The sequence below is a fragment of the Cyprinodon tularosa genome, unplaced genomic scaffold (genome assembly GCF_016077235.1).
Source record: "Cyprinodon tularosa strain WSP-4 unplaced genomic scaffold, ASM1607723v1 ctg37, whole genome shotgun sequence".
NCBI classification, from domain to species: domain Eukaryota; kingdom Metazoa; phylum Chordata; class Actinopteri; order Cyprinodontiformes; family Cyprinodontidae; genus Cyprinodon; species Cyprinodon tularosa.
Window position 1 is genome coordinate 3,771,512 of NW_024039085.1, and position 25,431 is coordinate 3,796,942.

Genomic DNA, 25,431 nt, shown 5'->3' on the forward strand with positions numbered 1-25,431 from the left:
GTGGTTAATGTCAAAATGCATTTTTTTTTTCAGATTGATATTTCCAGAGGGACTTTCAAGTGAGTATTCGCTGGTGTCCATCTTCCGTGTGAGACGAACTACAAAAAAAGACCGCTGGTACCTTTGGCAAATATTTGACCAGTCAGGAACTAGCCAGGTAGGCATGCTGTAAAGTCACACAGTGATTGTCAGAAGTTCGCATCACCAGCTTTTTAATTTGGACTTTAAAGCATAGATTAGAATGCTTTTTTTCTCTCAGGGTTGAAGGATGATACAACAATCAATTTAGGAGAATTTAACAATTTGGAGTTAATGGCACAAAGATATTATCTAATCTAAACAAGATAAAAAAAAATCACATCTACAGGCTCAAATATATCAGATATATGCACCCACCACTACAGAGAGGTGGATAAATGTCCCTTAGCAAGTGACAATTCCAACAAGCTTTAGGTTGCCTTTAATGAGCCCTCTCGGATAATTCTGGTTCAGTATTCAAAACTATTTTTTATATGATATTGGAGTTTATTGACATTTGTTTATAACATTCATTTAGCTTAGTTAAAAAATGTAAATCTAGATTGCAAAGCTTAATGATACTCTGCTGTCATCTTGAAACCTCCAAACTGGATTTTTATATTTGTTACTAAAAATCCCCCAAATTTTTCACTACATTGTAGAAAGTGGCTGTTCAGTGTTGCAGTGGTTAGCACTTCTGCCTTGCAGCAAGAAGGTTCTGGGTTTGATTCCCGGCCTAGGGTCTTTCTGCATGGAGTTTGCATGTTCTCCCTGAGCATACGTGGGTTCTCTCTGGGTACCCCGGCTTCCTTCCACAGTCCAAAAACATGACTGCGACCTGTCCAGGGTGTACCCTGCCTCTCGCCCATTGACTGAAAGATAGGCACCAGCACTCCTTGCGACCCCACTTGGGACAAGCATGTCAGATAATGGATGGATGGATGGATTGTAGAAAGCAACACTGGTATTTTAGATGTTTCTTACAGTATAGGTTTGAGAACTAACTTTTTTTGGTTGCTTCTAAAAATCCTGATCCATATCAGAATATTTATTTTTTAACTATTTATTAACTATTATTAGCTACAAGATTGAGGCTAAAAAATATAACATAAAATAACTAAGAAAAAAAAATCAAAAGAAAAATTAGAGGACTGATCAAATATTCTCCCAGAACTTTAACAGAACTCTGTGGATGGCTCCATAAAAGCTGGAGTTATTTTATTTATATTACACTGCAATCACAGTGGATTAGAGAAAAAAAACAAAACAATCAACAACAATAAACTCAAATTGAAGTTGATTACTGTATCATCTTTACTCTCTGGGAAATGAATGCTTTAAGTGCATTACTAAAGGCTCTGAATTATTTTATCATTCACAGTTTCTATGATGAGTAAAAAAAGAAAATGTAATCAGCAATGCACATAGTAAACAAAACATTACGATTCTGTAAGTACAAACTGCCATTAAACTCTTCTTCATTCCTCAGGTGTCTGTGGTGGTTGATGGCGATAAGAAAGCAGTGGAGTTTTCCTACCAGGGCTTACTGAAAAACTCTCTCCGCTATACATTTAAAAGTCGTGACCTGCACGTCCTCTTTGATCGCCAATGGCACAAGCTCGGCATTTCTGTTCAGACTGATGTAGTCTCTATTTATGTGGACTGCAAACTGGCTGAAAAGAAAATGACTGATGAGAGGGACAACATCGATCTCAATGGGCGCACCCTAATTAGCACACGGATAGAAGATGGAAGGCCTGTGGATGTATGTTATGATACATTTTAAAACACTTTTTTTGTTGTTTTGGAATTAATTTACATATATCATATGGGTATATCCATATTTATTGGAACAGCTAGTAAATTTATGTAAAATGCCACTAAATTGATTTTTGGTGGAAGCATTATCTTTTTGAGGGAGGAAAGTTTCATAAAGCAAATACATGAATGTGTTGTAAAATAGTTATTTGCAAAAGTGACATATAAGAATACGTTTAATAAATAAACTTAAGGTAATAAATTCATGTATGTGTTTGTTTAAATGTTTCACTAATTTGACAGATTCATAAAGAAATAGTAAATCCAGTAAATGTTAAAATACTATGTAATTTACATCCATTTTTAAAAAGAAAACTTTTCTAATTTTTTAAGTATATCTTCCCCATCAAAGCTGTTTGGCAGGGTAAACTCTGCTCTAGACAAGTTAATTGGTCTAAATGGAGATGCAGTGCAAATTAAATAGGGTAGGCTGCCTTTAATTACCCACACAGACTGTTTGAATTACTTCATGATTAAATGTTACAGATTTATATTCGGAAACGTATGCTGGAGTTAAAATCATAAAACATGCAGCCTTAAATAATTCAACATGTAAATATTTTTGTATTGGGTAAATTATTTTAACTATTGACTAATTATGTCAATACTTAAAGACATTTATTTTGAAATATATTTAAAGTCTCCCATTATTTAACAAATCATATTTTTATGGATTGAAAACATGTTTAAATTCAAATTTAAATTGATATTTTGTTGAGATAAATTGTAGCTGTTTTTTTAATTTATTTTTTTTTTACCAAAATTGCTAAAATGAGTACCAGTCCATCCAATTACTACAGTATGAAGTCCAGCTAACTTAAGCATGTAACCTAAGGATTTTGCAATATTTACTTTTTCTCCCATTATCTAACAAATCTTATTTTGATGGACTGAAAACATGTTTAAATTCAAATCTTTATTTTAAAAGGATAATTTATTGAGATAAATTGTAGCTGTTTTTTTTCTTTTCTTTCTTTAATGAAGTTACTGTTTCCCTAGTGAAAGTCACAGCAAATTTCCAACTACAAAGAAACATTAAGGCTGTTTATTTAACTTTTATAGGAGATGAAAAATAATTATGAGGAGTTACTGGAACTTTTTCAGAGTGATTTTTTTCTAAAAAGTTTACAACTTTTTCCTTATTTGATAAGCCATGTACGGCTAATTAAATGCAATGAAATGCTTTAAATCATTCTTCAGGGACATTTCTCCTTGACTGGTGTAAATCTTCTATTGATTCACTGCTATAAGCTTCCTTTAGTAGCTGGACCTACGGGCTAAAAAGAAACCTAAGGTCAGCTTTGCCATCTGATCACGCATGTCTTTGAATAGAAGTTGGCTTAAGTTGGATTACCAGCTGACTTTTCACTCCATGTTATTCATATTTTACACAAATCACTAAGGATCTGGGAGCCTTGCAGGAGGTAAAGCATTTAAGCACACATTGTTATTTCAATTTAGAGTATCCAAACTATTTGTAGTAATCATAGGATCCGTTTAATACTGTTGTGATAGCTAACCGGACGTATTTAGATGATGTAACCAAAGAAACACACATTGTGTACGAATATGTTAAGCAACTGTTGGATGTTGCATCGATTTAATTGTGTGTTTTGTTAACAGATCGAGTTGAGACAAATTTTGATCTACTGTGACCCTTATATGGCTGAGATGGAAAATTGCTGTGAGCTGCTTGAGCCAAAGGTAAAAGCTGTTCTTATTTTTAACAACTTATACTCTGTTGGGTTTTAACCAAAATGCCAGGTTTATACTGATGTATAGGATTCGGGTGGTTTTGATTATATAAGTTTAAAAAAAATGTGGCACTTGTGAAATTAGAAATTGTAAAATGTTGAAAGGATGATATCTAAAACGATCATGTTGATGTATTATATGCATGACTGTACCTCAAACTAAAGAAAAAGTGTTGTTGTTCACTATTTACTCTAACCTGGAGTTAGGTTAGCAAATTTCCTAAATGCAACAGAACTAAACTTTTGCTGTTTATTAGTTTATGTGACATTTGTGGTTAAACAGATTTTCTGATGCAGTATAATTATAAAAGTCAAGTTGAAGAAGACAAGAATGTTCTTTAATAATTATTTACTGCACAGAAACTTAATATATGGAGTATTTTATAAGAAATTGAATCAATTAGAGTGAATGGTTTATATATATATATATATATATATATATATATATATATATATATATATATATATATATATATATATATATATATATATATATATATATATATATATATATATATATATTTATTATGTATATTTTCTCTTTCAAATAAAAAAATGACCTTTAACCTCAGCCCATTATGTATGTCCACAAGGATACCGTCATGTCAGTGTAAGGTTACTCTAAGGGAGTTCTGACTTTCCCAATAGACTTATCACAGAATGCAGATTAAGAGATTGATTTGCTCAGCTGCACAGTGAGAAAGACAGAAAGAAAGAAAGAAAGAAAGAAAGAAAGATTTTTTTGATTTTTAACACCACATTTATTTTTCAATAACAATACATTTTAACCTAGCTCAATACATCTTTCACACAAATATTGAACTGAAAACTAGCTCCTCATCAACCACAGAACACACAACATTATTAAAACACCACAACAACACAAAATCAATTAAGTTATTCATCATTGAAAAAAACATAAATTCTGCTTTTACTCTACTTTTTACCAACAAAATAAATATCTTATCCACTCTTTCCCCCTGACCACCATTGACTTTATTTTTCATATCAACATAGATGGATAATTTTGCTTGTCCAATGAGAAAATTTAACAAATTCCACTTGCTCGACTCCTTTTTAGTGTAACCAGCACCAAAAATAAAAGCTATGTCAGACCAATAAACACCACATTTTTTAAAAACATTCTCTAATAACATAAACAATGGTGAGAGTCTCTTACACTCGAGAAACATGTGAAAAACGGTTTCTATCTCTTCACAAAAAGGACATAACTCACTCATATCTTTCCTGAATTTAACTACAAAACTGTTTACACCTATAGCACCGTGCAAAATTCTCCACTGAAGGTCCCCCACCCTCTTACTCAAGGGGGCCTTATAAAAAACTCTCCAGATTGGTTTCCGACTATCTCCGACTTTAAACTTGGCTCTCCAAACCGTATCAGTTCTTCCACTTAAATGTTTCTTTTTCAACCCTTGAACAACTAATTTATACAAACATTTTCCATTCAACATACAGAAATTAAAGTCTCTTTGAGTGATCAAAAGAGGACCCGTTAAATCCGAGAAATCAATGTTCAGTCCCATTTCTGGAAACGGATCTGTAGAATTAGGGAAGTCTTCTCCATTACTCAAGTCCTCCAGAAACTGTTTTTCACCCAGCGTCAGCTTTCCAAGCCACTGGTCCAAAATAGTTCTCATAACTCGGATCGACTTTAAACCAAGCAGATGAGCCGTCGCTTCTGTGTTTTTAAGTCCTGGTCCAGCCGTCTTCACAACGTGTCCAAATTTTAAAACTTTATTCTGAAGCAGTCTTCTTGACACTCCAAATCTATCTTCTAGCGCCAAACGAGCTTCGAAAATTAAAGGTTCCTCTAGAAGCCAAAACAAGGATGCAGTTGGTTCAAGTCTTTTCCATTCGAAAAGTGTCCAAGCTCTAAACAAACTTTTATAAAACACCGGCATTTCATACAGAAATAATGACTTACAATTTAACAAAAAAAGAGAAGCATCTAAACCAAAGCTTCCAATTCTCCTCAGAATAATACTTGTTATTGGCTTCCACAAAACATCCTCCTCCCTTCCCATTAGATATTTTTGAATAAACTGCAACCTGAACGCAGCAGTTCTGCTTTCCAGGTGAACTAAACCTTGTCCACCCTCCTCCTTAGGTAAGAAAAGCACGGCTTGGGGCACCCAATGTTTATCATCCCAAAAAAACGTAATCATACAAGACTGAATTTTGTTCAGCAATCCAGCAGGCGGTTCTAAACAAGCTAACTTGTGCCACAATAAAGAAGCAATTAAATTATTTAAAATTAGCACTCTTCCTCTATAAGAAATCTGCCGTAGCAGCCATCTCCATTTTGATAACCTTTCTTCCACTTTTTCCATCACTCCCTCCCAGTTCATTTTTTCTGTATCTTCATCCCCCAAATGTACCCCAAGATACTTTAAACCCCCTCTTCTCCATTTTAAACCACCTGGAAGTCGAGGAAGCCCACTAAGCCAGCTTCCTATTGCTAGGGCCTCACTTTTCGCCCAGTTGACACGAGCAGAGGACAACTTACAAAATGACTCAACAATTCTACTTAAATTATTCACTTCTTCTTGATTTTTAACCATGATAATGACATCATCAGCATACGCTGATAAAGTAAAAGACACATTACAACTAGGAAACACCAGCCCCTCAAAGTTTAACCTAATTTTTCTTAACAGTGGTTCAATAGACAAAGCATATAACATTCCAGACAAGGAACAACCTTGTCGAATACCTCTTGTAACTTCAAAAGGCTTACATAAGCAACCATTAATTTTCAGTACACTCTCAATGTTTTCGTATAAAACCATAATCTTGGCAATAAAACCGAAGTCGAGACCGAACCTTTCCAGCACTTTCCATAGGTATCGATGCTCGACTCTGTCAAAAGCCTTTTCCTGGTCTAAAGAAACTAAACCAGCATTATATCCCAAAAAACTGGAGACGTCCAAAATATCCCTAACAAGGGAAATATTATCAAACATTGATCTGCCAGGGACACAGTAAGTTTGTGTTTGATGAACCACCTGATCCATCACCTTCTTCAGTCTGTTTGCCAGCACCTTTGACAACAATTTATAGTCCGTACACAACAGAGAAACAGGTCGCCAGTTTTTAATCTCCTGAAGATCACCTTTCTTTGGTAGCAGTGTAAGAACTGCTCTCCTGCAGCTCTGAGGTAAAGAACCTACAGCAAAACTCTCTTCAAAGACCTCCAAAAGATCGATACAGAGGACAGACCAGAACGCTCTGTAGAATTCACTGGGAAGTCCATCGATGCCTGGTGCTTTCCCTCCGTCCATACTTCGCAGGGCAGCATGAATCTCCTCCAGCGTCATGGGTTCTCCCAACTCCTTAGCAACATCTTCAGAGACCCTTGGGAGATCACTGCAAAAGTCATTGAAATTATCGTCGTCTTCAACGTATTCAGAGCTGTATAGATCCGCATAGAACTCTGCAGCTCTCTTCCTGATGTCACCATCAGTAGTCAGAAGAACATCCTCAGATGATTTCAGTCCATGCATAAACTTACACTGTCCTTGCTTTTTTTCCAAAGAGAAGAAAAACTTTGTCGGTGCGTCCATTAAAGTGACTTTCTGAAATCTGCATCGAACCATTGCTCCTTGGGTTCTTGAGCCTAGCAAATCAGCCAAAGCGGCCTTTTTCAAATTGAGGTTCTCCAAATCACCTCGATTTCCTGTGGAGTGTGCAGAAACCTGCAACTCCACTATCTCAATCTCCAGATCTCTAATAGATTTGGTTAAATTCGATGAAACATTGACCGTGTACTGTTGACACAATTCTTTAATTTCAATTTTCCCCCGATCCCACCACTGTCTTAAAGACGCAAAGTCATCTTTTCTAGTTTTATGCATTTTCCAAAAAGAGACAAACACATCTCTAAAATGTGCATCTAACAACAAAGCAGTGTTAAAATGCCAATACGCTGATTTATGTTTAATATTGGCAATAAAAGCATTGCAGGAAACCAACGCATGGTCTGAAAAACTTACAGGATGGATACTACAGTTTTGAAAAATTCCAAAATTATGTCTAAAACTATATATCCTGTCTAACCTAGCTGCAGAAAAAGAAGCATCTGTGTTTCTAGCCCATGTATACTGTATTTCATGACCATGCATTTCTCTCCAAATATCAACCAACGAAAATAAATCAACCAAGTGCTTTAAAAACATTGTTGAGGCTGGATGAGGCTCAAGATGATTCCTGTCCAACTGATCATTCTCTGTACAGTTAAAATCCCCACCCAAAAAAAGAAAATCATCGGTATCACACTTAGACAATACATCTTCAATTTCATGTAACAAATTAATTCTCCCCACTCTTGTATTGGGGGCATAAACATTTACAAAAACAATATTAAAACACTCGTATTTTGCTTTCACCACCATTAATCTACCCTTGACTACTTCCTCAAAATGATAAGACACTGGAAGAAAATTCTTCGAAAACAAAATTGCAACTCCCCCACTGGCTTGGTTTAAATGGCTCAAAATAATTTCTCCTCCCCACTCCCTCCTCCAATCTATTTCAATTAAAGAGTCACTATGTGTTTCTTGTACCATTAACACATTTATATGTTTTAAATTCATTAACTCAAAAACACTAATTCTCTTCTTGACATCTCTGGCTCCATTTAAATTTAATGTGGAAACTCTGAAATGACTCATTTCTGCCAAAGATGAAAGAAAAAACACTAAAAAATAACACAGACATCTAAACCTCAGATTCATCATTGTTGTTGTATTCTTGCTTGATTTTTCCAATCAATTTTTTTAACCGGTAGACTTCTTTATCATTATATCCTCCTTTTCCCTTGTTCTTCAACTGAGATCCCACATACATGAAGAAAAGTTTCTTGTCAGGAAAAAAGTCCTCTACTTTTACATTCTTCATATTCTTAGTTACTTTTAAAAACTTTTTAACATCTAATACACCATAACCTTTCTTTCGTTGAGCTGGTGTTAGGGATCTGCTAGATGAGGCTAAACTGTCTTCTGTCCAGCCTTCATCTTCACCGTCCCCCTCCTCTTCCTCATCCAAATTACTTTCTGATTCCAGCATTTTTTCTGAACATTCCAATTCTGTATCCCTGTCATCATTTTCAATTTGAGAAACAATAGAGCCTTCAGAAAATTTCCTTTTTTTGACAAGTTCCCCACCATCTTCCTCCATGGTCTGACTAGAACCCTCAATCTCAGTGTCTGTTTTCTCAAGAGGAGACTTTAGCAAACTCTGGCTCTGTCCCTCCTCACTGCTGTTTTCTTGCTTTTCTTGTGAATCATTTACCGTTTGACTTTCCAAGGCCTGTTCTCCATCCTCTAACACATATATCTCCTGCACTTCCCCTTCGCTGCGGACATTTATCTCAGATATTTGCCCTTCTGTTTTTTTGGCCTCCGCATTCCTCAAATCTGAATCTTCAGTTTGATTCGTCAAATGTTCGCCTTCTTTATTCTGATTTTGAGAATCATCAGAAGATTTTTTTCCCGGACACGCTCGAACAAAGTGACCAATTTCACCACAACCGAAACACACCAAAGTACCAGAGTTTACGTAAATGGCGTAATCAAAACCATCTACCCGCACATTGAGAACAAAATTCAGATCTTCATCCTTTTTATTCAAGATCATAAGAACCTGTCTCCTGTGTGAAACGACGTGTTTTAACTGCGGTGATTTGCAACCCGACGGTAATTTCCTGATCGCGGACACAATTTTCCCATGACGCGACAACTCTCTCACTAACAAATCATCACTAATGAAGGGAGGAATATTCGCAATCGAGACCTTTTTAGCTGGATTACTCAATGGAGAAACAGACAAAAAAACGTCATTGACAACAATGCCTTTTTCGATCACTTTGTTTGCCTTCTCCACGCTGTCAACAAAAATAACCACAGCGCTGTTCATCCGAGCAGCGGATTTAATGCTGCTACAGCCTACAACTTCTCCCACCGCTAGACTACATTCCTCCACTGTCAGAGTGGGACTATTGGGTATGATCTTCAACCCATGTTGTCTCGTTAATTTGGTGAAATTCATTTCCGGCATTTTGAGCCAAAAAGGCCAAAAATGCCGGAACAACCCACAAAAATGTAATCAAATACACTCAGTCTCGCTCCACAACCACAGTACTTAAAGAACAATACCCATACAAAAAGCAAAAGAGGTGAAAAAAGCAAAGTTAGAAGTTCTCAATCTCTCAGTCCACTCACCACACGCTCCTCCACCAACCCCCAGCATGCAGTGCGAAAGAAAGAAAGAAAAAGATTGTTGAAAATAAACAAAAAATCAGTATAAATTGTCTGATTGGTGAAATTTCTGTATTGATCCAGTGTGGAGTCGAAAGGACATTTACTGGGACCTCCCCTCCCCCGGTTACAGCCCAGAGTCCCCTGGTGCTGTCTCAGCCGACCTCACAGTCAATTGACAGATGTCACTGTCCAGCAGAAAAGGTATAATCAATTCCTCTCAACAAGGGCTTCTAATTGACTCTAGGGTAATGGCCATTGTAAGTGAGACAGCTCTTATTTGATGTCACACGAACTCTATCCTTTATGGGCAGCTAAACGCCCAGTTAAAAGGCATCTAGTTCTGAAAGTATTAACAAATGCTTATGCAATTTATATAAGCGTAGTGGCTAAACACTGTGTAAAGCCTTTGTCAAAAGTTACAAAAAATCTTTTGCAAAAATGACCTAATTTTAAAATGGAGATTGTGCTCTTCTTCTGCTTAATACATTCTATCTTTCATTCTTTATTGACTTTAAAGGCCAAATATGATCATATATTTGAGCATAAAAACTAATAAATCTTGAAAGTATGAGACAGCTTTACAGCACTCAGCTTAACAACTTGTTTTCTAAGAACATAGGTTTTAAAAAAAAATCTTAAGATGCTTGTCACTTGTGTCATGATTATAGACCATTTACTAAGGTGACCGACAGATGCAAACACGCAGTAAGGCTTGAAACAAGCTGAAAAAACGTGTTGCAAACTTCAAAACACACAGGCACAAAAACCTAATACAAGAGAAAAACGTTGCAAACAAAAATATATGATGCAAGTTCTAAAACACGCAAATACAAAAAAATCAAAAAACAAATGCAACAGGAAAAACGCTGCAAACAAAAAAGAAATAAGCTGCAAACAGGTGAAAACATGCAAACACATGCATGATGCAAGCTCTAAAACACGCAAATACAAAAAAACAAGCATATGCAACAGGAAAAATGCTTCAAACAAAAAATGCTGTAATCAGTAAAAGTAGAAGCAAAAACCTAAAGTTCATAAAACAAATGAAAACAAAACAACACAGAAAGCACAAACAGAATGGTGCAAGAAAAAAACAAAAAGCAAAATGCTGCAATCGGGGAGAAAATTATGCAAATAGTAAAAACAGCTGCAAACCTGCTCCACAAAACGGAAGTGTTTCAGATCACTACAGTGAGTTGAACAAAGAACAAACCATATCAGACCAAAACCTCAGAAGAAACAGGAGGTTAATATTTAACACGGGATTTAAAAAGGATTTAAAAAGGAAAGAAGTTCGCGTCATACCTGTGTTTGCAGCTTATTTTGACATTTGCAGCAAATTTATACTTATTTGCAGCTGATTTCCTTTTTGTTTGTAGCATTTTTATTTTGCATTTGTTTTTGGTGCTTGTGTGTTTGGGGGTTTTCGTCATTTTGTTGTTTACTGCGCATTTGCATCTCTTGTGAACTGTAGTTCAATGCATAAAACAACACCAATAATTCATCTACCAGAAAAAACAGTTAGCCACTAGGTTTCCAAGATCATATACATAAGTTGGATACGAAGAAAAACATAATAGGATTAAAAAGATTTTTTAAACCAGTTAAAAAAAAGAGTCTCTGTTGGAAGCCTTTTTTCTCCAAGATTATTAAAAAGTTGAAATCCTGGATTTAGGGTCAGGACTTGGGTGTAAAGCAGAGCTGAAAAAAACTGCATTGCACTGTAGTGTAAAGGATGATATTTTGATGACAGAAACCACAGCAGAAATTGAAACATTGACAGTTTCACACTTTCTAAATGACAAGCAGACTTTGCTTACAGCAGAGCTCTTTTAAATCCCTGTGAGGAAGTGATTGGTTAGGTTTCTGAGCAATTGGTTTTCGATAACATTTCTCCTGACTTCTCCTCATTGGATAAATCATCGTAACAATCTGCTTACTGTGAATTCAAATTCCAGTTGGAAACTTTGCTAATAATCCTTTTATTTTAGATGATCATTGCTTTATACATTAAAGCCCAAATTTGGTCTTAAAAACACTCTCCTCAGCTGTTCCTGACAGCCTTATGCTAACCTTTTTCTTTGCAATTTTTGAAAATTTTACTGAATCTCATATTGTATCATGTGAGCCACAAGACAAACATAACTAAAAGAGTAATATTTACAAAGGAACATATAATATATACCTTTAAACTAACATAAGGAGTGGCTTTTTGCACATATTTACTCATTTTTATAATAAATGTATTTTAGATGGAGGAGCATGTTCCTTTGTCCAAGACTGCAACCTAACTGTAGTATGAAATATTTAATTAAACTACAAGAGCCAATCATTACTATTAAATGTAAATAATTTCAATCAAATTTAATTTAAGCCAAATTTAAATGGAAATACTCACAGGGAGATGCTGGTCTCCCAGGGATGCTTGGACTGTTTAAACCAGACGGGAGAAAAGGAGACAAGGTAAGGACAACATTTGAACCAGTCAAAATTTGTATTTATTGGGGATCAAACTGTTTTTACATGTAAGCATTTTTCTGCATTACAGCTTTGGCTACCTCTTAACATAAATGACCTTGCTTTTGTTGTTAGGTAAATCTTCATCTGCTTTGTTTTCCTGATTTGTTGTTTAATTTATTTATTTAGCAAGTCCTGCTGGTTTACCAGGAACTGTGCACAGTTTGAATGTCAGGGAAGATTGCGATTTTCTTTAGGACAAATTTATATTCGAGTCTTACAGGTAAAAAAAGCATCTATCTCTCCCACACTGGGCAAATGTCAGTGCTGTAGTGTCTGCAAAGCCTTATGTTCTTCTGTCAAGGTCCTTCACTGGGGCTACTATACAATTACCTTTACAAGGTGAAATTTCTCCCACCTTACCCAAGGACTGTGAATTGGGAAATCATAGATTTGTACAATCAGTAGAAAACAAGTATAGTTTGAAAAGAGAATTACCCTTTCCATGACAGCTCAATAGACATGTTGAATTGTAAATTGTAAATGCCCACTTACTGAAAATTGTTGGTGTTATGTCAGCTGGAGGACATGGGAAAAAAAGAACAAATCATTGAATCCCCAGGCAAACAGTGTTATTTTTCCCTAGAGGAATCCAATTGTTTTGTTTTAGATTAAATCCCATTTTGGTTGTTTATACAAGGTTAAAAGAAGGCTGGAAAGGGGAATACATCCAACTATGTATGGAATTTATTACAGAACAGGTGGCAGTGCTGCATCCCAGATAGGATCAGTCACTCTCCTAACTACCAATATGTAGGATTAGGATATCAAAGATCACTGCTAGACCTCTGTTATTTAGAAAACAAGTGTTTCCTGGATGCCTCAACCTCCTCAAAAAGTCTTCATGTAAACACAGTATTTGGCTTCACTCCTCAAAAAGTCTTCATGTAAACGCAGTGTTTGGCTTCACTCCATTCCCTTTGACTTTGAGAAATAAGGTTAGATTAACATTGAGGTTCTTGTGTTTGGAAATTATGTTTTTGAAATAGCTTTACTTCTGGATTCAGATACAAATTCAGATTTTGCTTCACCTTAGCCACCTTGCCATGTCTCTAAACATACAGATACAAACTGTTGGTTAGTGTCTGTTTGGTCCCATTTTGAATATCTTAATAAACATATGATTTATAAAGGTTAGCTGGCTGCCCATTCTCTCCAAAATTACCATAACACAATTGTGGATATTGAATGAAACTCTTTTATTCAGAAGCAAAATGTGCTAATTAATTTTACAACTGGCTGCTCTTTGTCCCTAATTAAAGTGTCAAAGATACTTTCAAACTACTGTAGTTGTAATGTTGCTATGCTGCGTTGGCAGTTAATTAGTTAGTAGCTATATGATAGCTTTGGAACAGACTTTATCAGGAAAAAGATATCATGTCAGGGAGGCATATGACACACCCACATATCTGATAACCAAAGTGCTTACTGCCAAAAACTACAAATTGTAGTATGGTGACAAAACAGCTGTTAGAACAGAGTGCTGGATAGAAAATAAGGTCCATATATTTTTTTTCTGAATAGCAATTAAGTTAGTATTTTTTAATTATGCCTTTAAAACAGATGTGGGTTGTTTTTACCAAACCAAATTAACAAAGTCAGAGAAGTCAGGATTTCAGTATCGCGACAGTCAGGAAAGTTGTTGTAGTACCTCTTACAGTAGGAACATCGTTTAAAGCTGTATTTTCCACATATAAACACAACTTCTAATTTGTTCAGTTTAGAGGTCTGCCTCTAAATATAACTTTGAGTTTAAGTTCATTTGTTCAAATGTTTCTTATAAAGCAAACATGCCATTTTCACAACTTACTGTTGTTGAAGCAAGGTGCTGCCATATTGGATCTATTCAATTCTATAGGCAATAAAAAGGTACAGAGGTTCAAGGTACGTAGACCGAGTTTGTTGTAAGTTAGTTACATTTTTGTCTCTTTACACTGATACAACCTAAAACTGTGAAGTCGGGGAAGGGAGCCAGAGTGTAAAATGGACAAACCTTTGCTAAAAATCACAATATTAAAATAAGAAAAAATAAAATTGCCTGTATTCAGAAACTTCCAGATACTTAGAGTACATAATGTATGACTTTTTTTATCATACACCTTTATCTTATACTTTATCATGCATGTATAACATTTATAAAACTTCACTGCTAGCTAGATTTTTTATTTTTTTTTAATTTTACTGTAACATTAAAGGCAAATACTGTGGCTATTTGAAACTGTAAGTTGTCAAGGGTTATGGTCAAAATGCCTTCTTCTATTATAGCTTTCATATTTGCTTCATTTTTTTTCCTTTTTTGTTAATGTAGTTACATATATATTTATTTAAGGAATCTAAAAATTTTGCCAGATTAATTCATTTATGCATATTAGTTGGAACAAAGTTTTTTTTCCTCTTTTTTCGCCTTATCTTCCATCTTTATTGTCCTTTATTAATGAATGAAGCTCATTATTTTGGTATCATTCTCATTTGTTACGAGTCAGTTTCTCACACCTAATATTAAATTTCAGTTCTTAATTTAAAATCAATTTTAACTAACAATTAATAGCAATTCCCATTTCAGTCTCGTAGCCGAATCACTCCAGTTAAGAAGAAACATGCCAAGGGACAATATGTTTAACACTAACAGCTTTCTACATTTGTAATGACGAATTATTGACAAAAAAAGAAAAAGATACTCAGAGGTTTTAGCAATGTTTCTTACTCTTGTGCTTTTGCTCCAGTTTAATTTAAAGATCTATTTAGCTAAATTTAATAAGACTGACAGAGAGCAATTTCTAAAACTAAATTTGCAAAGGTTTATGTGAAGTTAAATTTAGGTTATTATATATCCCTTTCTCTGCTTCTATGATTTAAGTCAAATTATATCACAGCGCCACCTTCGTCAATCTGAAGATATTGTTCATTCTACTGCTTAACAGGAACGATTCTCTCTTTAATTATGATTTCTGTTGCTTTTCTTTTTTTTTTTATTTCTCATGTGTTCCCCTACTGACTCATGAGAGGTTAATTCTTCCTGATTTACCCTTTGTTTGCAATAAATACACTTGTCATTTTTCATTATTTCATCCACACAGATTGAAGCGATTACTTTTTAAAGTGCACACGAGAGGCACATTTAAAATGTGAAAAAAAGACCATGATTTAAGGTTAATGCTGACTTAATGACTGTTTGGAAGGGATACATTTAAATACCAATTCAAATCAACACTTAAAAAGCACAGCAGCCAAAGTGCCTCTCAAGCCATTAGCACAGAGAGATGCTTTGAGATAATTGCATGCACCTGATTTGAAATTTTAATGAGTCTAAACAAACTGAGTGTGATGGGTTTAATAAATTGATGTGAAATAGTTTTCATGATACATTTAAAATAAGAATGAGAGAGACGTTTGATTCAGTTGAATAGGCTTTATGTGATATGATGAACATCACACTGTATACTGCATCATAAGCACTCAGCACAGCTGCTACATGATCATCATTCTCAGGTAGCAGATGATGGTTGAAAACGTCAAATTGTCTCTGATCATGCAGTAAATATTTGTTATTGTTTCCTTGCAACTACTGTTTAAAAAAAAAAGCAACTCACCACAGACATTGCTTCTTTTAAGCCTTCTGATGAACATCACATTTCACACAATATTATGCTTTGATTTAGCACAATGCAATAGGTTTTTTACAAAAACACCCTCTGATCTTTTGTCATTACTACACCGCAGCAGCTCATTATACTGAGCCCCAAATCTCAATCAGTGATTATTAAACTGTTTTATACTATTTTAAAGATAATAAAGGGGTCTAACTATTAATAGCAAATGATTGCTTATAAGTTAAGCTGAAAAGTCTTTCAATTAGCGACTGAAGCACCTCATTCAGTGGAAGAGTTTAAAATAGAATACGTATACTCTGTAACAATTTCACTTGACTTTGTAGAGATTAATCAAAGGCATCTGGACAATTTTAAGCATTTAAAAGGCCCTTAATGAGAGCTGGAGGCCAATCATCATGACCTACACAGAGAGAGTTTCTTGGGAAAGCATGCAGGGATTACTTTGTCTGCGCTACTCCAATGGATAGCACTATCCCACATTACAGTAAGTTTGATGGAGGATTCTTATGCAGTGCAAAGGGATTAAAGTGCTATGATTAATCCAGAATCCCCCAGGAAATTAAACAGATAAGTAGCGGGTTATAAGAATGCAGCTTACTGAAAGGAAATCCATTTTCTGTGGCCTTGCACATAAAACCTGTTATTGCTAGATTTACAGCTCCTGTATGTACATGCAAAGAAACAAATTTTTCCTCTTCTACTTTCTGCTTATTTCGTTTCGCATTGGTCATCGCGCTCACGCTGTTATGACTACTGTTTTCATTTATAGCCTTGAATTAAACGTGCACGCATTGTTCCTTTAAAGTGAATTACTGCAGGAGTTTTTAGTCAAAGCAGTTTATTATGCTGCCGACGGTGAAATTTGATAAGCTGTCCAAACCTTTCATAGCTCCTATTATGCTCATTTGTGTTAAAATGTTATTAGGTTTTCATGAATATATTGTGTCATAGGCTTAAAAGGAAATTTAAATGACTTATGGAGCAATGTGGAATGTGCATTCACTTCCATTTGATGAAACTGTTATCAGTAGCTGACATTAACAAATGGGAATATCTATTATTTCTATTAAAAAGCAAACGATGTGATTGCTCATATTGTCACAAACCCTAGGGTTCACCTTGGTAAAAGTTACACTGATTATTTCTTTCTAAATAAAAGATAACGGGCTCACAAAACTATTGTCCAAAGATAAGATTTAAGTTTTCCAAAGTAGGCTATTTTTAACCAAGAATGTCTGCCTGTATATTTCTGTCTTAGTTGGAAAAAAATGGAAAATATCTACACTTCTACAATTTATAATAGTTTTGAGGAATTCTTATATTCTTATACTTGAAATGGGGTGGAATGAAATGGTCCAAATATTTTCAGGAAAACAATTCTGAATAAAGAAGTCCTTGTAGTCATCGTTCCTCCCTTTTGTAAATGAAAGCTATAGTGCTTACACCTTCAAGTTTAATCTCCCTGATTCTTTTCCTGACAAGAGATCACTCAAAACAAACATTTTGAGTAGAATTTTCCAAGGTATATATTTCAAATGACTGTAAAACATGATGGCAGGTTTAACAGGATTTAAACTTACCAAGAACAGACAAATTACATAGGTTACATGCTGCTGGCCTTATCGGACTAAATTCATCAGCGAAGGACCCAGAATAATAAAAAACTTCAACAAACTTCAGTAGGGCAGCAAATGGACATAGTAGAATAGCAATCCTCTTTGAGCCTCAATAACAACAACACAACGAGGGGCAGACAGTGCAGGAGAGCAGAGCTCATACTCTCCCCTCCTCATGAAAAAAAGAGGAGAAAAAGAAAAAAATGTGGAATCACCTCAAAATATATATATATATATACAAAAATTGGATCGGATATTAAAAAGTGGAATTCAACCATTGTCACCAGGACCAGGACTTTAATAAGAGGCTAAATGAAACTAAAATTATTGCAAAAATAGAAGACTTGTTTATTTTTTTTCTGCAAGAAAGAGGATTTTCCAGAGGTTGATTTGATACCAATGCTTGCCAACTGTTCAAGCTTTACTTAAAAAAAAAAAAAAAAAAAAAACCTTTAGAGTATATTCTTTGTGCAAGTTACATATATAAATATATAAATAGAGGTTTCTCTAGATACGTGAATACATTTGCAAGTCACCTGATCTTCTCTACTGACAGTAGTGACCCCACTTCCTTATCTCTTGTTTTGCACTCCTGTGAAACATATGTCACAAGTTTAATATCTTGTGTGTAGCACTTTGCTTCCAGGTCAATAGAGTTATCATCACAGTTGTCGGGACAATGCAGTGACTATTTCGGGGATTTGGATTAATGTTTTCCAGTTGTTGAAGAACAGTATCCCAACCTGCAGCTGCTGAGCCATATTGTCAGTGAGAATTTATGAGACAGCTGTAGTAGCAAGGCCCTGATGAAATGACAAGCTCTCATAATGCTATTCACTAATGTGTGAATGAGAGACCTTTCACTAACTGTTGTTTGTATTGTTTTCATCACAGTGGGAGACACAGGGAGGTTAAGCTTATAGGAACTCCTGCACATAACTGGACATAACTTTTTTTCTTTGACTGCATTGGATTAGACACTTGCTAATAACTGAGGCAGTTTTCCACCAATATTGTAATACATTCAAGGTATGCAGGAGCAGTGATGGTATAAACTCAATAACCCAAAACATTGGTGCCTGTTTGGCGGCGGATGGAAGACTACATAGTACTGCAGAGATGTATGTTTCAGTTCCTAGCACTGGCATTTCTGGCCTGGCGGTGTGCCCTGTTGGACATAGTTGGCATTTGTCCTGGGTGGGGGCCAGTAAGGAATCATGTCCTTGTCACTGCAGTAGCAAAGTCTTGCAGCAAGGATGTTTGAGCTGTTTGTGCAGAGGGGGGTTAGAATATAAGTGTGAACACCTTTGAACATGCCAAGTTGATGAAGCCCACTGCTTCTGTGTTAACAACAAATGACTTATATATACAGCACCCCCATGATTATTGGCACTGCTGCTAAAGATGTGTAAAAATAAATTCATCCTTGCCTCTCTGTACTTTTATAGAGTGGCAAAATCTTAGTTTGATAATTTATTTCATCTAACAAATCCACTAGTGCTACTATGTTGACCTGTTTTCCCAGTTGGACAACACTAATAATATTATACCCATTATAATAAGGCAATCCATTTCTACTTTTATGACAAAGGCAACTTACTTTTATTGCAAATCATGTGGTTCAGAAGACCTTTGGTATTGAAACACACCAAAATATCACATGTGTGTAGAAAAGGCATCAATGGTTTTCCATATATCCCTCTTTTGTGTTTTGTCAGACCCACAGTGTTATGAGTATTTTTTCTATCCTGCCATTTCTCTCAAGCAGCTGCTATGCAAATGGATAGTATCTAATGGTTGCTACTACAGAAAGTTGTTGAGCTCAAAATGGCAGTCGGCTGCAGTTCACCGTGAACTTTGAAAAATGTAGTTATAGGTCTTGGCATCCTCCCTGCCAAGGTGGTGGGGAGGCAATGCAAATGCCACTAACAGTCCCCATGTGTCACATCATATTTACAGCTAAATGAAACAGGAGGTCACAGAATGAACTAGTGAAAACAGTAACATTCATGTTAAATATGTTGCATTTGTTATGCTGAATGTTTATTATTATTATTATTATTATTATTATTATTATTATTATTATTATTATTATTATTATTATTATTATTATTATTATTATTATTATTATTATTATCAGTGTGGTAAGTAAAAACATGTAATAAAAATATCAATTTTTCAAGATTATTATTAATTTGAATACTGCAAGTCACCAAAATAATCAAACTATAGCTTGATTAATATTTTTGACAATTGCAATAAAACTGAATTTCATATCCTCCATATCTGTATGCATCTTTGCCAGCTAGGCATTTATCTCTGCTGATGGTTGTCCAGTAACATGTGTTGGGTTTTTTATTTTTTATTTTTTTTTTTTTATCATCTTAGATGGCTGTCTTAATCTACTACATAAAGGAAGTTTTCTTTTTATATTGTAAAAGAGCAAATTGCTCTTATGCAAACACACTGTTATATCTAGTATTAAAACCAAGGCTAGTCAGCAGCCTTTTTAAACATGTAGCAAAAGAGGGTATGATGAGATTATTCTTCTGCTCTAAAGAAGATTTAAAAAAATTTTTTTTAAAGACATAGATTTTAAAGATGCTGATTTTTCTAGATAGATCCATAAGCTTACCGGTACTATTTTCATGCATATCAATTGTGAAGCTTTTTTTAAAAGCAGCTTTTGCTTAGACAGAAAATGGGATTATTCCAGACTGTGAGAGATTGTTCAGGATCTTTTGCACTGAAGACACCGTTTTTTTTTTTTTGTTTGTTTTTTTTTTTTACCATGGTGGCTTATTTTCTCATACTGTATACCTTGATTCCATTTTTCAGGAAGTTTCTTATTCTTTTTTTTCAGTTGTATTGTGAAACATATTTGGCTAAATCAGAATTTTTTTTACACCCTAATAGCTCATAACGAAAGCAAAATCTTTTCCCAGCTGTTAATACAATAAGTGCAATAATGTAGCTGGCCTAGATACTCCGATACAGCAGCTTGCTTGAGCTTTGGGCAGGCAGAGGCCATTACAATATACATATGAGTTACACACTAATAAAGAGTCAACAAGTTCCAGGATATTTCACACATTTCTGGCAGAGTATGTGAAAAACATTCAGCTAGTAAAGCTCCAATTACTTATTCACAGCTATATAAACACACATATGTTATAAACTACCCTAAAGTTGCAGTTTTGCAGTTATCTATCAGCTAAAAAATGCTGCATAAAAATTGATATCTAGAAATATGTCTTTTATACTTCAATTTTTTTTTATTGCAGGGGGAACTTGGATTAGAAGGGCAAAAGGCAATCGATGGAGAGAAGGTGAGTATTGCTATTTCCAGCAGACATATAGTCCATACACAGGACATCAACAAGCTCCACTTTCTTTTGTCAGGCAATCAATTATTTTAGGCTTTTCATTTTTCGTTTGCCATGTCCCAGAGGTATGAACAAAGCTGAATTTTCTGTGTGGCTGTTCTGCCATATCGCTATTAGATGTAAGAGTGTTTTAGACCGCACTGTCCTTCTTGCTGTAGAATTAATTGATATGTCGTATGCGGCCATAGACTGGCATACCAATGGACTAAACTAATTTCTCAAATTACCATGAGATCATTCTGTGCCATTTTAAGGTCATTCTTTATTGCATGCACTCAAATCTGCCTTGACTGATTAAAGTACTGTATGGTGTCGCTGTACGTACTCATCATTTTTGATATTTCTAAATGTAAATGTATTTTCTTTATTACCAGAATTCTACATGTTCTGAAAGTGTAATGGTTTAATTCATTAAATGAAATTGGGAAAAGTTTTTTTTTTTTTTTCTTGATGAAACCAGTACTTCTCCATCTGGTAAAACCATGCATGTCATTATGAGCAGGGAGGATTTGCAGCTGCAGCCTTTGTTAGGAGTTAGTGTATAGGGATGAAAATTATTGGAGTCCCTGTAAAGAAGCATTTCTCATGATCAAATTCCCTGATAGTTAATGAAAAGCTTCACTGGAAATCAGCTTAAGAGGTGTGTTCTATTACTGAGAAAAAGAAATATGAGTGAAAGAAAATAAAAACAAAGCTGAGTGTACATCCATCAACCACAGCCCTAAAACACCTGCCCAGTATCGTGTAGATTACTTTTGTGCTACATAAACCTTTCTGACCCATTGGAGCATGGGCAGCGAAATGTTGGCAAAAAAAAAAGCAGGTTCTGTGTGTAGAGGAATGGAGGAGGTCAAAGCTCTTTGTCCTGCTTGGGGGGGCTGCTGTAGTCAGGGAATTGTGTTGTCATGGGGATGTGTACTTTCTCTGCAATATTGTTTTGGCTGTTGGTGCAACTCAGCATGGTAGGAGCAAACAAACTTGAATCACCTCTCCATACCCACTTTCAAAAGCCATTAGAAGCTTAAAGTTTTACAAAAGATTTTATTAATTCTAGTTTTTCTCCAAGTTGCACCAAGCAGATTTCAAGTTTAATTCAAACTAGGAGTATTTTCATTTCATTATGTAATTGTTGCCACACTAAGTGTGCTCTGTCACAACAATCTTGTACCACTTTAGTAATCAGACCTTGGTTGGTCCCTCTTGGCTCATGTTAACTTTTCACAAGTTAGCACTATACTAATTTGTAGTTCTCTCTTTCTCTTTTTCTGTCTCTCTCTTTTTATGTGTCCCTCTCATCTATCAATAGATAGATAGATAGATAGATATGCTTTTGTAGCTATACACACACATATATTTATATATATATATTTATATACATTTATGTCCTCTTTAGAAAGCTCTAAAACATGGCTCTATCCATGTGACTGTATAACTTCTAGTGTTATCAACTTGTACCAGCTTCTTGCTGTGTTTGACCATGAAGCAATCTGGTGATAAAAGTAAGTGCAATTGAGTTGTCAAGCAATCAAAGTAGTGAGCACTGAATTGGCAGTTTCTGAATTAAAGCTTTGGTTTGTGCCCCAACAACCAGAATGGTCTGTTTTGTTTGAGCGTAAGTGCCTCCTGACATGTTGAAAAGCCAGCTGATGTCATGAGAAGATTTGCATGTGAATTACATAATCAAGTTTATTTACCCAGGGATTTCAAGACCACCTAACTAGAAATTAACTGCATGCACATAAAAGACTGACTGATTTGTAGTCACAACATCACATGAAATATAATGGAAGGTTGTGAACGTGTGCAATGCCCTGGGTCATACTCAGTATTTACTGATTGGTAGTGATGCCTTCAATGATTAGTTAGGAAAAGTGTAGAGCTCTTCAAACATGGCTCCCCTTGACTTTATTTTCAGCAGTACATAAAATGGAAACAGCTGGAAGCAGGTTCACTGCAGGAAAACTGAAACAGTTTGTATCTTTTTAAGAAGCAAAAAATCACAGCATCATATTTGCTGATTTACTTGTTTCCTTTACAAGCACAGTACTCTTAAAGAGGTAATGAGTTTACCTTATGTGGGTGGTGAGTTTTGTGTCTTTAAGCTTGCCCGCTCCCTACTGCTCTCTGTTGGGCCAAACCAGAAAACCCCAATCAGCATTCAATCAATGGTTATAAACACTGAAACTCACTATTCCATTTTTTTTTGGCAAATATTTGGCTATAAACAAATGTCCTCAGAAAACAAATACATTTTCTTGGAGAAGTAAGTGTATTTGAGCTAAGAGCCTTAGTTGGTTGTCTTTGCTTTGGTCATGCACAGACAATACACAATCTTTTCTTTCCAGGGATTTATTTACCTGTGCCCTAAGCAATGATGTCTCCGGTTTGACCATTGTTGTAGAAATAGTAGAAGTAGAAAATAAAAATGTTTTTGAAAAGTGTCTGGGAATGAAAACTTTTCCAAATGCAATGCTAAATGCCCTTAATGTTCACATTTGAGGTATATTTTTAGGGGCTGAGGTACTTAAGCTCAGACAGTGGAGGGGACATTTTAGAATCGTAAACAGAGAATAGTGTCAAAAGAACTTTGGTTAAATTTTAATCAATATTGTCCACAGAGATTTTAAGCAATATTATTGCAATTACCACCCTGTTAAAGTGCTGCCCAGTAATTAAATAAATTTTAAAATTCCTCGTTATGACCAAGTGAAACGGTAGGTAATTTATCTTTAAAGGGTATTTTTTAACAAAGAAGACATAAATGTGATCACAGCACACACTGCTGGTTTAGTCAGAGTCCCTCAAATTAATTTGAATGGTTTGTTTATATGCAGAGGTCACAGATAGAAGTTGTGGCAGGATTTTATATATTAGAATAATATATAGTTGTGGCATGATTTTATATAATAGAATAATATTTTCATCTTGTATCTAAATAAAACAAGGTAGATTGTTGTAGATGTTAGGAGAAACAGAAAAAAGTTAATACACTCTTACTATTACGGGAGAAGAAATGTGGAGGAGTATAAATACATAATTTTTAACCTGGTCGGTTGACATCTGAGACACAATCATGAAGCTGTCTATCAGTAAGAACAGAGCAGAATTCTCTTCTGCAGGAAGTTTAGGTACTTGGCAGTTTCTGGATTAAAGCTTTGGTTTGTGCCCCAACAACCAGAGTGGTTTGAGCATCATAAGTACCTCCTGACTTGTTGAAGATGTTGTTCATCTGTTGTTGATAGTATGATCACTCCTGCCATCATCTGTTGGGGTACCAGTATGAGATACAGGTGCCCTGAACATCTTCTTCCTCAGACTGTCGTGCAACTACAGCGTCTTCTGTCAGAACTGCTGTAAGACGGACAGCTACAACAGATTCTTCTTGCCTACAGCATCTATATAAACTCATTGATAAAACCCTTATAGGACACCAAATGTAAACTTAGACTTGTTGTCATGCAGCTGGCTGTTATATATCCATCCCTGCTGGGGTCGCATGGGGTGTTAGTGCCTATCTCCAGTTGCCTACGGGCGAGGGGCGGGGTACATGCTGGACGGGTCGCCAGTTGTGTAGTATACTGAATGAAAATTTATCCTGTTGGCAGTTTTTTTTTTCTTTTTGTTTAACATAAATACAAAAAGACTGTGTTATATTGTCAGATATTGAGAGAGAATAGAAATATTTAATTTCCATTCGTAACTGATCTAAATATTTCTTTGTTTGTTTAGCTTTACAACTATTTTATATTAAAATATATCATTATAATAATATGAACTACTAATATTTGTATGACTTGCTACGAGCCACGGCAAAATGTTTTTTTTCCTATTAGTAATCATAGCAAACTATCCATCCATCCATTTTCCATTACGCTTTATCCCTGATAGGGTTGCGAGGGGTCCATCCTGAACAGTTCGCCATTCCATCACAGGGCAAAACAGGGACAAACAGGGACGCACACACTCACACCTAAGGAGAATTTAGAGAAGCCAATTAGCCTAATAGTCATGGTGTTGGACTGTGGGAGGAAGCCAGAGTACCCAGAGAGAACCCACGCATGCTCAGGGAGAACGTGCAAACTTCATGCAGAGAGATCCCAGGCTGGAAATCAAACGCGGAACCTTCTTGCTGCAATGCAGCAGTCCTACCCACTGATTCACTGAGTAGCAAACTAGCTGATTGAAAATTTTATTAGTGAAAAAAAACAGCTAGTAATATTAAAATGCATTTTGAAAATCAAATCTAAAACCTATTCAAGGATGACATTTGAATGTATTGATCATCTACCACTGCAGAACCGTTCCTAGACTTTCCGGGCCTCCTTTTTTATTCTTATAGTTAGACGTTACAATTACTGTTAGTTTAAAAATTGTACCATAAAAATTAAAATAACCTTTGATGTATCTATTGTTATTAATACAGTAACTGT

At 35.3% G+C, this 25,431-nt stretch overlaps 1 protein-coding gene across 1 annotated transcript in view; it reads left to right on the forward strand.

Annotated features, from left to right (window-relative positions):
- Positions 1-25,431, forward strand: part of LOC119790728 (collagen alpha-1(XIX) chain) — a 178,731-nt gene that overhangs the window by 17,590 nt on the left and 135,710 nt on the right. Inside the window, exons 5-10 of the mRNA XM_038296417.1 lie at positions 34-157; positions 1,508-1,783; positions 3,460-3,540; positions 9,953-10,072; positions 12,272-12,334; positions 20,900-20,944. Of these exons, the coding sequence (XP_038152345.1) occupies positions 34-157; positions 1,508-1,783; positions 3,460-3,540; positions 9,953-10,072; positions 12,272-12,334; positions 20,900-20,944 (709 nt within the window). The remainder of the gene's footprint in view (positions 1-33; positions 158-1,507; positions 1,784-3,459; positions 3,541-9,952; positions 10,073-12,271; positions 12,335-20,899; positions 20,945-25,431) is intronic.